Source organism: Muscardinus avellanarius (genome assembly GCF_963383645.1).
Source record: "Muscardinus avellanarius genome assembly, chromosome: 21".
In the NCBI taxonomy this organism is placed as follows: Eukaryota; Metazoa; Chordata; class Mammalia; order Rodentia; family Gliridae; genus Muscardinus; species Muscardinus avellanarius.
This window is the reverse complement of record NC_137807.1, coordinates 10,481,126-10,495,061: the sequence shown is the minus strand read 5'-3', so window position 1 is coordinate 10,495,061 and position 13,936 is coordinate 10,481,126. Positions and strand designations below refer to the sequence as shown.

Here is a 13,936-nt window from a genome sequence, read left to right as displayed (position 1 = left end):
TTAATTTTTTAATTTTCAGAGTTTTGCTAGATTGCCGAGGCCTGCCTCCAACCTGCAACCCTCCTGTCTCATCCTCCCAAGTCCTGGGATTACAGGCGATCGCCTCTGCCTCTCGCCCTCTCAAGAGGGGAAGTTTTTCTCCGCCTCCTTTTCCAGGGAGTAAATGCCTGGAGGGCTGGGAGAGTCTCCACGTACCAGCAACTCCTCGGACTCGCAGACTACGCTGGCTCAGGACATACTGGCTCCTGAACCGAGTCCGGAGGAAGGCCGGCTCCCAACAAAGCCTTAGCCGGCGCAGTGCCGGGTAGTGGATGCAATTCCGGCCCGGGGCACGGTCTCGGGAAACGTTCCTGCCTCGAGCGAGCGAACGAGCGCGCACTCACGCAGCGCGGCCGGGGGCTCCAGCCGCCCTCCGGCGCCGCCCTCCCGCAGCGGGCGCCTCCCTGGGCGCGAGCTCGCCTGCCCGCTGCGCGGCTGCACGGGTTCGAATCCCGAGGCCGGGGGCCGGGGACTTAAACCCCTTTGTGCTGCGGTTTCCTGCCGGGCCGGAGGCCGACGGCGGCCGGAGGCTCGGAGGAGCCCGTCCGGGGGGCCGGCTGCGCTCGCGGCGGGCGTGCCCGGGGCTGGGGTCCCCCCCGGCCCGCAGGGATCGGCCAGGGCGCGGCGCCCCGCGGGCCCGCAGCGTCCCTCCCGGCTCCGAGCCGCCGCGCCGCGGCCGCTTCTTTCTCTCCGGGGCCGCCTCCCTCCCGGCCCCCTCCCGGGCTCGGGCCGCGCCGCTCGCCGCTCGGCTCGGCTCCGCTCGGCTCGGCTCAGCAGCGCCGCCCTCCCGCCGCCGCCGCCGCCGCCGCCGCCGCCGCCGCCGGCCCCGCCCCCCGGCCCCGCCCCCCGCGCCGCCACGTGACGCCGCGCGGCCAATGGCGGGCCGAGCCGCGGTCGGCGGCCGCCATTGCTGTCAGAGCGAGCGAGCCGGGGAGGGAGGAGAAGCGCGGCCGGCCGGGGAGGAGGGGGGGGTGGGGAGGAAGAGGAAGGAGGGGACGGCGCTCGCTGCCGGGGTCGCCCGCCGGTCGGTCCGCGCCCCCCCCGCGGCTCGGCGCTCGGCGGCGGCTCCGGGGCCCGCGGGGCCGCGAGCGGAGGTAAACAAGGCGGCGGCGGCGGCCCAGCCGGGAGCGGCGGCCCGCCCGGGCCTCCCCCGCCGCGGCCCGGAGGAGCGGCGGCCCGCGCGCGGGAGCCGGGGCGCCGGGCCGCGCCGCCAGCGCCCGCCGCCGCCGCCCAGGGCCGCGGGCCCGCGCCCGGCCTGGCCGCCCGCTCCGACATGCCCCGCTCCGGCGGCCGGGCTCGCGGGGCACCATGACTGCGGCGGCGAGCTGGGTGGCGAACGGGGCGAGCCTGGAGGATTGTCACTCCAACCTCTTCTCGCTGGTGAGTCGCGGGCGGGGAGGGGGCGGCGGGGGGCGGGGGGCGGCCCGAGCCCCGCCGCGCACAACTTTCTCCTCCCGCCGCCGCCGCCGCCGCCGCCGCCGGGACGTCGCCCCTCCCTCCGCCGCCGCCGCCCGGCCCCCTCCGGCCCGGCCCGGCGCCCGCTCGCCCTGGACCGCGGCCAGTGTTTATTAGGCTGTTTAAAAAATCATTTGTGAGCGCGGCGCTCCTCGGCGTGGAATCCGCGGGCGCGAGTCTCTGCGAGCTGCGGGTTCCGGGTCGCACTTCGCACGCCCACCCCTCCGTGGGCCTCGCACCCCCCCTTCCCCCCCCTTCCCCCCCCCCACCTCCTTCTTCTTCTTCTTCTTCTTCTTCTTCTTCTTCTTCTTCTTCTTCTTCTTCTTCTTCTTCTTCTTCTTCTTCTTCTTCTTCTTTTTTTTCTTTTCCTCCTAAACGTGGAGGAAGAAGGCTCTGCCTGCCTGCCTGCCTGCCTGGTGGGTGCCGGCCGCGCCTGCGATCGGCAGCCTGGTTCTCTTCCCCCCTCCACCCCCTCTGCCTCCGATCGCTCGCCTTTTTGGAATTTTTTTCCCCCTTCTCCTTTTTGATTCCATAGTGACACCTGCGATTTCGCCCCCAAACAGTTGATCGAATGCGATCGTGTCGCTAAAGGACTCTTGGCACCCGAAGCTCCCGCGATTGTAAACATGGACAGCCGCCGGCCTCTGCCGGGTCTTACTACGCTGGAAAGCGTTTGCTCCGAGCCTGCGGAAGGTGGAGAGGGCGGCTGCTCTTCACACACACACACACACACACACACACACACACACACACACACACACACACACACACAGCCTGCAACAAGCCCGGCGGTTTGATAACATCGCTTTTATCTGGCTTCGCCCTCTCTCGCTCTCCCTCCTCTCTGATAATTGACAACTTTTCCTTCGGATTTGCGTCGCCTGCCCTAATCTTGAAGCAGTTAGGGTGTCGATTGTTCTCGTGGAAGCCTGGCACCCGACGACGGCGTCTCGATTCGTCGAAATTAAAAATGTATAGGGCTCCAGCAAGTCTTTCCTGGCGGTGGCAGTGACATTCGGTGGTAAATGCCATCTTTGCTTTTTTTTTTTTTTTTTTTTTTTTATGGGGTCGTATTACCTAGCTCTGAAAACATCCAGGTTGTTAAACCTGGCGTTTAGGCTAATAATTGCAGTCCGCGGTCTTTAAATATGTGCTCTGAGCACGAGTTACTGTATGTCTAGCTATGTGCCTGGGAGAGTAGGAATTTGTTTAAATATTGAGCAGAGATTTGTAAACAGATGTAAGGCAATTATGTTTCAAGCGTAGAATATAATTGGAAAATTGGCTGAACGGTTTATTTAATTTAGTTTAAGAAACCCTACTTATTTTAAGTTGTGTGCTCTATTTTTTTTTTTTTTGGGGGGGGGTGCTACCTTTTGGAGAGGTTGCATTTTGGAAATTATTTTCCGTAACCTCTGCCGTATGTAGATAGAAGCATTATTTCCTCTTAATCCTTGTTTACACTGGATAAATAATTTAGTGTTCACATTATAATTAGTTACATTTAATTACGGGTGGCATAAACGCCTTTTTTTTTTTTCCTTGAGACTAGGGGAGAAATACCAATTCTTGCCAACTTTTAAGTGGAAATGTTATTTGTTAAAATTTATTTATGCAGTTTGAAAAAAAAGCCTGATTTTTACCTACAAAGACTGAATGACAGTACATTGCTTCCACCGGAGTAACATCAGGCTAATTTTTTTAATCACACATTTTTATCCAGATATTTAATATTAAAGTTCACTTAAGGTTGTGATTCTTCCTGTTAGCCGTTTGGTAACTTTCCCTTGATCGTTTGATATGTGGGACTATAACTCCTTTTGTGTCTTCTGGTCCTCGCCTCAGTCTGTCATTTAGTTTTAGGTTCTGGGGTTTTCATAGAGCAGCAAACATATTGATTAAGGGATATTTAAAATGGCTTTTGTTTGTCCGCTGGTGACCGCACTTGACACTTGTAGAGGTAATTAAAATAACCAAGTAGACCCGTATTAGTGAGGAGAGCCTCCCCAATCTCCGTATATCCTGCGGGCTGATAATGACCAGTGTACAGGTGGCTACTTTGTGTACAATAAGTTTTGCAGACAACAGAAAGGAAAGGAATAGTCAATCTCTAGGATCATTTTTTTTTTCCCTTAAAGTCGGAAGATATTGTTAGAGATAAGATGCTTGAGATTCTTTTGGAGAAAGTGTTTAGTAGGAGAGGATTCTGTACTTTGATCTTGACAACTAATGGTTTGTGTTTCTGATATTCCTCCCTTAAATCTCTTTAAATCAAGGAACTGAGTTAATTAATTAATTTTTCAGTACTAGGGATCGAACCCAAGGCCATTCAACCTCTTAGCAACACCCTCCTCCCCCATCCCTATTTTAAAAAAATTTTTTTGCTTTACTGGGAATTGAACTAAGGGGCATTGAGCTATACCCCCAGCCCTATATTTTATTCTTTACTTTTGAAACAGGGTCTCACTGAGTTGAGGAGGGCCTCACTAAGTGGCCGAGGCTGGCTGCGAACCCATGATCTTCCAAGTCCTGGGTTATGACCCCCCCCCCCCCCCGCAACGATTTTTGACTATACTTAGAAATACTGTTACTCTTACTCTTTAGGTAGCAGTTTTGAAACGCAGAACCACAGAAACGCTGAACCACAGAAACGCTGAGGTGGTTTTTTAGGACTGTAGGATGTTTTAATTTCCGTGCATGTTGAGGGCGGATAGTTGGCATTAAAAAAAAATTGAATCAGTTAAACTGCTGTTTTGTTATCCCAAACTGAGTTTTTTCCTGAATATTCTACTGCAGCAGCCTTAACTATTGAAACTACAGAACAATCCAAAAGGAAATATCCTTCATTTGTCCAAAACAAATCACGTTATATATAAGAACTCTTTGTCCTTAATAGTTCACGTACACACAGGCATGTACCCACAGCCTACACTTTTTTGTTTTGGTTTTGAGCTGGAAAGAGTTCTTTCTAGAGAATGCCCTTACTCAGATGAGTGCAGAATGCAGTAGAAGCCAGCGATGAACGCCCTTGCCCACCGTAACCACCCACCCACTTTGTATCACCGTCAGGTGGTCGTTACGGTTCCGCAGAACTTTACTGCACATTCAGGTGCCTTCAGGAGTTTTGCTGGTCTTTACCTTGTTTTCTGATTTTCCGCTGCACGGCATCAAATTTCCTAAACTGTCTTTGCGGCCTCCATCCCCCTTTCCCAACTCGTGAAAAATGCCACGGCGTACATATGATCTGGGTCAGTGAATGCGGCGTTTTCACTCTTACCGGCGTGAGGTTTGTATCTGCTGCCTTACAGACACGCCTAGCTGGGCCTCTGACTCACAACTGTCCTCTGGCCCTATCCGCCACCTCTCCTTACATATTCACTCGGTTATAATTCAGTGAAGTGTGTTGAACCCGCCTTTTTGGGGAGTGTAGCAGTGCTCTGGAGCACGTGAACTGACCCTGTGGGAAGGCATGTTATACTTTCCAGATGTGGAGTAAGTCTGTGCTTTGGTTTGTCTCGTGTGATAGCATGGCGGAGTGCTTTTGTGCCCTGGCGGAGGGAGAGCGCTCTAATTCTTGTTAGCTCCACATTCATTTTATTTTAATTGCTTCGAATCTTCCTGTCTATGTAGAATTGGGTGATGACCCCAAATTTGTGCAAAGTTAAAACTTAGGTGTATACTTTAGAACATAATTTTTTTTGAAGACCAACAATTTTACATTCGAAGCGTTTAAGGTAATCTGTTGTTTACCTAATTTCTTTTTGTCTTAGGAGTTTTATTTTTCTCAGGAAGGGAAGATGGTTGGGAATGCAGAAACTTTGCAATCTGTGCTCTTGAGCTAGACTAAATGGGGAGGACTGTCCAAAGAAGATAACAAAAAGCGAATGATTGCTTTCTAAAGTACTAAAAGATTATATGCGGGGCATCTTTCATCCCAATTTGCAATTTGAGTACTTATATTTTAAGCATCTTTTTCATGATGGTGTATTTTCTTTAAGGAAAATATTTGTAATTTGATAATGTATGTTTTCTGTGTAGCATTTGTTGTTAGCACATGGTGTTAGAATATTTATATATTTTTAATAGCAATAATTGCCACCCGGTAATAGTTGCCATATTAACCTACAATTGCTAGTAAATATTTTTAAGTACATAATAGACAGCAATTTAAGGCATAGTGTAGCAGTTTACTGGACCATTTTAAAGAGCCATTTGTACGTGTGATGAGTTTATAATTTTAAAGCGAAAATCATGTACCTAAGAGTTGCATGCTACAAATATTTTGCTGTTATCGCTTGAAGAGCTTATCGGGAAGAATTCAGGTTGGGCCGGGTCTTTCCTTTGAGAGCCGGATAGGCCGTAAGTGCGCTTAGGACAGTTACGTTTGTATTGAGTTTCTGCCAAGTGCTATGCGCTGTGTCATTTTCTTTGGAATGCTCTAGCATTTTTTCATGAATGTGCTCGATATTTATTTGGAAAAAGCCTCTTAAGGCATTCCTTAAGATTTAAATAACATTAAATTTTAGTAGTGGATTAGTCATGGAAAAATTGATTGATCTTTTTTTGTTCACTGGCAAATTTAGCTGAGTTAATTATATTCATCAAACACTTTTAGAGATGGCCATTATCCTGAAATTTATTAAGAAGATAAAATTGAGATGAAACTATCAGTGCAGATAGTGATGAGATTGTTTATCTAGATTTTTTTAGGAATAGTTAATCAACTATCAGAGTTTGATTCAAAGATACACTAGGTAGTTTTTGAATCATTTGACATATTTTAGACAGAAAAATAATGACAATAATGACAATAATAATAATAATAATAATAATATTCCCTTTCTGTAAAAGTATTTCTAGCCCAGAGTGTTGGTGCATACCTACAATCCCAGTCGTTGGGAGGCTAAGACAGAAGTTCGCAGGTAGGTGGCCTCAGCAAGTTGGCAAGACCCTGTTTCAAAATAAAAAAATAAGCCAGGCATGGTGGCGGCACAGGCTTGTAATCCCAATACTTGGTAGGCTGACACAGGTGGGTCACAGGTTCAAAGCCAGCCTCAGCAGCTTAGTGAGGCTCTCATGAACTTAGTGAGACCTGTTTCCAAATAAAGTATAAAATAGATCGAAGGGTGTAGCCCGGAGATAGAAGGCCCCTGAGTTCAATCCCCAGTGCCAGCAAAAAGCAAAAATAAACTAGGGCTATGGGTGTAGCTCAGAGGTAGAACATCCTTCGGTTCAGCCCCGAGTATCTCTAGGGAAAAGAAAGAAGTACTGACACCCCCCACCCCACCCCCCCCAATGAGGAGGACACATTTATTTTACAGGAGCTTGCTAGTGAGAGATTAGACAAAGCTTTTGAAAACTAGTAATGTAGTAATGTCCTCAAGCACTAGGTGATATTACTGAATCGTACGTTGCAACTCTTTATTAGAAACGGAAGGAAAAGATTTCTGCAGTACTGCTATTAGTGCCATTTATTTAAGATACGTGCAGATCTATTTTACACACACTGTTGTAAAACTGTAATATGGTAATTTATGAACATCTGTATTTGAGAAATTACCCTAATGCATTGCAAAATGAGGTAACCAGGTAGCCTAAAAATGTGTCAGTGAGCTATAGTTTTTTTTTTTTTTTTCTTTTTTAAAAAAAACACAGCCAGAGCCGGGTGTGTTGATACAACCTTGTAATTCCAAGAGAGGCTGAGGCAGTAAGGTCTAGGCTTTCAGACATCCTCAGCTACTTAGTGAGGCCCCTTGCAACTCAGTGAGATCCTGCTTCAAAGAAAGAATTAAAAAAAAAAAAATATATATATATATATGGGGCTGGGGTGTAGCTCAGAGGTAGAATGCCCCTGGGTTCCATCCCCAGTACCACACACACACACACACAGCACAGTCACAAACCCTGAAAACACACACACACACACACACACACACACACACACAGCACAGTCACAAACCCTGAAAACACACACACACACACACACACACACACACACACGCACACTTGTTTCATAGACCTTGCTTAGAGTTGGAATTTAGGACTTTTCCCCACTATTAGTCATTGAGCTGCTTCCCAGTTTCCTTCCTGGTATATGCTTTCATTGTTTATTTGAAAGATTTGAAGGTGTTGGCTTTGTTCTGTTGGGGAAATTCACTTCATTACATAGGGGAGATGATATTCCACTAATCATGGTAAATATTAACCTAAGTGAGGCACTGCAAATCCAGGCTTATTAGCACGAGTGGGATATGTATGCTTGCTCCATTTTTGTTTAGTGTAGTCACTTATTTACATCAGCATAGCTTTGTCTTTGCTTTAGTTGACAGGAGAAATGTTAAGATCTATAAAATATTATGATGGATATTTGTTTACATCAGAGACAGTTCTACTTTACTGCATTGCTTTACTTTCTTTCAGTACCTGGGATGGAACCCAGGGGCATTTTACCTCCGAGCTACACCCCAGCCCTATTTTTTATTCTTTATTTTGAAACGGGGTCTCTGAGTTGCAGAGGGCCTCACTAAGTAGTTGCAGCTGTCCTCGAACCTGGATCGTCTTGTCTCAGCCTCCGCAGTGCTGGGATTACAGTCCTGCACCACCACGCCCAGCTTGTTTACCTTTTAAGATGATCATAGCAGGAGTGTTGGCCCACACTTGTGATCCCAGTACTTGGGAAGCTGAGATAGGAGGACTGCAGGTTTGTGGCCAGCCTCAGCTATTTAGGCCCTCCACAACTCAGTGAGACCCTGTTTTAAAATAAAAAATGAAAAATAGGGCTGGGGTTATGGCTTGGAGGTAGAATGCCCCTGGGTTCCATTCTCAGTACTGAAAAAAAAAAAAATTATAGAACAGCTTACCTAATAAATAGCCATATAGTTTGCCTTCAGGAAATCTTGTTCTTTTTGTATTTATATTAGCATGCTTTGGTGTGTTGGTATAGAGTTTTCCTTTTTTTTTAAATGTAATAACATGTCTTATTAGAGCATATTTAGGTTCTAGTCTAAAAAAAAGGAAAGATGACAACTTTTTTTCTTTCCTTCTGGATGAAAAGTAGGAGAATCTGGCTGGGCGTGGTGGTGCACGCTTGTAATCCCAGCTTTTGGGGGGCTGAGACAAGGAGGATCATGGTTGGTGAACAGTCTCAGCTACTGTTTAGTGAGGCCCTTTGCAACTCAGTGAGACCCTGTTTAAAAAAAATAAGTAATATAAAACAGGGCAGGGGCGTAGCTCAGAGGGCAAATGCCCCTGGGTTCCAACCCCAGTACTGGGGAAAAAAGAAGAAAAAAAAAGAAAAGAAAGAAAATTAGGTGATTCTGTGGTGGCCAAGGGCAAATGTTATTTCTTTGGCCTCTTGAAATGTTTATTTTCTCATTCTGGATACATTGTGGTGAAATCTTATTATAACTGTATTTTCACTTTTGTGAAATAGCGCAGAGCACTGGCTGACAGCTTTCTACATTTTGTACTTTTTTCAGTATAGTAAAATTCTATTACTGTTAAAGGAACCTCCTGGGTTGATTACATTTGTGGCTATTTTTTTTTTGTGTGTGTGTGGTCCTGGGGGTGGAACCCAGGGGCATCCCACCTCCCAGCTATACCTCTAGCCTAACCCTATTTTTTGTTCTTTATTTTGAAACAGGCTTTCACTAAGTTGCTGAGGCTGGCTGCAAACTTGTGATCCTTCTGTCTCAGCCTCCCAAGTATTGGTATTACAAGCATGGGCCACTACACCTGGCTGGGGATTGTACCCATGGGAATTCTACTCCTGGACTATGCCCCCAGCCCTATTTTTTATTCTTTATTTTGAAACGGGGTCTCACTAAGTTTCAGATGGCCTCACTAAGTAGCCAAGGCTGGCTGTAAACCTGGGATCATCCTGACTCAGCCACCTAAATACTGGAATACTTTAAAAAAGTTATTATTATATTGGTTTGGGGGATTGAATCCAGGGGCTTTCTACCTTTGGGATACAACCCAGCCCTCTTTTATTTATTTTTTTATTTTGAAATAGGGTCTCACTGAGTTACGGAGGGCCTCACTAAGTAGCTGAGGCTGGCCACAAACCCTGTGATTCTCCTCTCTCTGCCTCCCCAGTACTGGGATGACAAGAGTACTTGTCACCACACCTGGCAGTACTGGGATTAGAAGTGTGTGCTAGAATACCTGGCTTCAGTAGATTTTTCTTACTGTAATAATTTCTACTTGTTTGTTTGTTTGTTTGTTTATTTATTTATTTATTTATTTATTTATTTATGGTGGTACTGGGGTTCTTGGAAACCCTTCTACCTCCGGGCTTCACTCCCAGACCTATTTTTATAATTTTATTTGGAAACAGGGTCTCTTAAGCCAGCGCGGCTGGCTTCGAACCTGCGCGATCCGATCCTCCTGTCTCAACCTCCCAAGTGTGGCTGGGATTACAAGCCTGCGCCACCACGCCCGGTGTAATAATTTCTAATTTTGAATTAAATCATGGCATTAATTTGTATACATTTGACATTTATTTGATATTAAAATTAAATTTGATTGGTTTCAAATCATAAAATTAATTGTGGATAGAACTTAATAATAAGTGTAAACTTCAAAATTGATAACCTCAAAGGTTATTAATTTATAATGATAGGTAAGACTTTTTTGTAAGGCTTCTTTTTATTTCCAGATTATTTCATTAACTAGGAAAGATGTTTAAATACATCTGAGTTTGAGAGTTAATAAATAAGGTACTCAAGAGCAAATTGGATAATAAAACACTTTGTGTTGACAATTCTCATGGCTCAATTTTTTTTCTTGTAATGGAGTTGAACGTAGGGGCATTCTACCTCTGAGCTATCCCCCAGCCCTTTTTATTTTGCTTTTGAAATGGGGGTTGCTAAGTTGCTGAGCTGGCCTCAAACCTGAGGTCCTTCTGTCTTAGCCTCCCAAGTACTGGGATTGAAGTATGTGTCACCGCGCCCGGGCCCATGACTGAATTCATGTCCTGAAAAGAAAAAAGGAAAACGCATACATATATCTAACTTTAGAACATTTGGAATCAGTTCCTAGTTTTTGTGCATGCATAAATGCCTGGCACAGTCTTGATTAAATTTTTAAAAATTTTGTGGTACTGGGACTAAAGCCCAAGAGGCAGTCTACTTCATAGTTGCACTCAGACTGATTTTATGTCCTTTTTGGAGACAGGGTCTCATTAGGTTGTTGAAAGCCTCACTGAGTTGCTGAGGCTGTCCTCCAGCCTGGGGTCCTCCTGTCTCAAGCCTCCTAAGTACTAGGATGACAATTGTGTGCCACCATGCCAGACTTCGATGACAAAATTTAGAAAATATTAGTATTTTGGTACTGGAGATTGGACGCAGGGGTGCTTTACTTCTGAGGTAGACCCCTAGGTCTATTTTTTTTTTTTTTTATGGTACTAGGATTTGAACCCAGGGACAATCTACCTCCAAGCTACATATCCAGCCTATTTTTTATTCCTTATTGTGGAAGGTCTCACTAAATTGCACACAGCCTAAGTAGCTGAGGCTGACCTTGAACCTTGATCCTCCTATCTTAGCCTCTTGAGCCATCACACCCAGCCTCAGGGTTTTGCTAAAACTGACCTTGAACCTGTGATCTGCCTGGCCTAGCCTCCCAAGTACTCCAAGTGCTGGGATTATAGGCATGTGTTAAAACCCCTGGCCTCATCTTTTAAGATAGTTCAATTCAGTAAATCAACCTCCCCCCCCCCTCTCTCCCCCTCTCTCCAAATGTCACCTCCTCTGTGAAGCTTCCCCTGACTCCCACTGGCAGAACCAGTCCCTCCGGCCCTACTGTGTACCTCCCCCATCTGCCTTTGGTGAGCAGACCAACTCAGGACAGTGACCCTGGCGCGAGTTAAGGTGCTTATGAACTATTTGTTAAGCGAATTGCTTATTTTCTCCAATACCCAAAGGATTTCTCAGTGCCCATAGGGTTCTGATCATAGGTATACTTATTTAGATGTTTACTCTGTGTTCTGGATATATATTATCTAGGCCAAATGTATTGTAGCTTGGTAATATTTGAGATGAAATCTTGAAAGTGTCTATTAGAGAGAATCCTGGCTGATCATGAGGTGTGTTTTATAATACCTCAAAGGAAGTGGAATTTAGTTAGAATTAAGTTTTCTTTGTTTTATTTTTTGTGGTACTGATGAATGGAGCCCAGAGGCTTTCTACCTCTGGGCTATACCCCCAGACATATTTTGTATTTTATTTGGAAACAGGGTCTCCCTAAGTTGCTGAGAGCCTCACTAAGTAGCTGAGGCCGGCTTGGAGCCTGTGCGATCCTCCTGTCTTAGTCTCCCAAGTACTGGGATGGCAAGCGTGCCCACGCCTGGCTAGAATTAGGTTTTCTATGGTATGCAAACTATGGAATTTGGAAACTGTTGGGAATTTTGACCTTGATGGAGAATTAACTTTGTGTTTCTCCTGTAAATCGTAGAACAGCTTTTGTTAAACTTGAGTTCTAAAGTTACTATCTAGCCAGTTGCAGTGGCTCACGCCAGTACTTGGGAGGCTGAGACAGAATGATTACAGGTTCGAGGCCAGCATGTGGTAACTTGGTGAGATTTCTTTTAGAATAAAAAGGGGGCGTAGGTCAGAGGCAGAGCTCCCCTGGTTCAATCCCTTGTACAAAAAAAAAAAAAAAAAAAAAAAAAAAAAAAAAAAGAAAGAAAAGAAAACCCAAAAAACTTCCCATGAGCCCAGGAAGATGGGCAGTGAGCTGGCAGTAGAGAAACTTGAATTGCAGAGAGTTCTGCTGAGTTAGGCTGGTCCCCACGTTTGGGGCCTCAGTAGCTCCTGCGCCCTAGGAGTAACATGCAGGACAGGAGGTGTGGCCAAGTCATTTTGAGTACCTTGTCAGGCGCTCAAATGACTAGATAATGTTCTTCCATGGAAAAGGAGCACAGGTGTTGCAAAGGAGCCCCGGGCAGTTGAGGGAGCGGGAAAGGAAAAGTGAAAGGAAAAGTGCCGGTGGACAGGCACAGGCCTGTCATCCCAGTACTCCAGGAGGGTCACAGGTTCGCGGCCAGCCTCAGCTGCTTAGGCCTTCCCCGACTCAGACCCTGTTTCAAAGTAGAGAATAAAATATTGGGCTGCGGGTGTAGTTCGGAGGTAGAATGCCCTGGAATTCCATCCCCAGTACGGTAAAAAAAAAAAAAAAAAAAGTTGTAATTGTACATTTTAAACTTTTGTACTTGTTTTGAGAGAGAGTAGAAGATTAAATCATTCTTGTATCTCTCCTCATAAATAGATCATGCCGGAGAAGAAACACTTGCAATTCCTTTTGACACTGGCCTTTTTGCGTGTGTGATGTGCTGTGTGCGGTGTGTTTAAGGCGCGGGGAGATTTAGTTGTAGCCGCTTTGAGCTGTGACTGGCTGAGGCCGGAATCGCCGTCTCTTCTCTTACTTGGTAGTTTAAGCTATTAATTCCTTGGCAGCTTTGGAGTGTTCTTTGAACTTTAAATAGCTGTTCTATTAACATTTTGAGATTTGTCTCAGGGAATGTCAGAAATAGTACTTAATAAATATATTTTTCTTCTAAAGACCAAATCATGTTTTAGCCTGACATGCATGTCACAACCCTTACTCTATTTTGGACAGAGAGGAGTCAACTGGCTAATGTCTCTTTCTGTTTAATAATGCAGCAGTATCTAAAAATATTTAGCCCTCGTTGGAGGAAGGAAAGCCCTCCCACAAACCTGTAGTTCTCCCATTAGTCATGCTGACTATAACTAGTTTCTGAAGTTTGATCCCGAGGTTCAGAATTTTTCATGTGGGTGGACTCCAAATTTAATTTAATCTAATTTTGGGGGTGGTCCTTGGGATGGAATCCAGGGGCACTCTACCTCTGAGCTACATCCCCGGACCTATTTTATTCTTTTATTTGGAAACGGGTCTCACTAAGTTGTAGATGGCCACACTAAGTTGCTGAGGCCGGCTGCGAACCTGCGATCCTCCTCTCTTAGCTGCCCAAGAAGTAGGATGACAAGCGGGTGCCTCCATGCCTAGCTCAGATTTTAAAATATTAGAAAAAGTCAACCTGTAAGTTTTCCACAAGAGCCCTCCATGAGTTTTGTTGCCACAAATGGTGGTTAGCTTGTTTACCTTGTATTAACTTAGTTACTGTTATAGAGTCCAGATGTGTATTATAGAGCCCAAATGCTATTATTTTTGGCACTAGGGATTGAACCTAGAGGCATTCTTTGAGCTATACCCCCAGCCCAGTTTTTTATTTACTTGGAAACAGGGTCTTGCTAATAAGTTTTGGGCTGGCTTCCAATCTGCGATCCTCCTGTCTCAGCCTCCCGAGTGCCGGGGTTACAAGCCAGTGCACCACACCTCGCCCAAATGCTAGATTTGGCAGCGTTTTTATGGGGATGAGCCAGCACCTTACTGGCTGTGTCCTGGGCGGCTGCACAGCCCT

General features: G+C 46.1%; 1 protein-coding gene across 2 annotated transcripts in view; it reads left to right on the top strand.

The window, feature by feature from the left end:
• Positions 1-1,347: 1,347 nt before the first annotated feature.
• The window catches only part of MED13L (mediator complex subunit 13L), a gene marked incomplete at both ends in the record, with an annotated part of 285,293 nt that continues 272,704 nt past the window's right edge, over positions 1,348-13,936 (top strand). For both annotated transcript variants that reach the window (XM_080717726.1, XM_080717725.1), the window contains one exon: positions 1,348-1,419. In XM_080717726.1, the coding sequence (XP_080573852.1) occupies positions 1,348-1,419 (72 nt within the window). The remainder of the gene's footprint in view (positions 1,420-13,936) is intronic.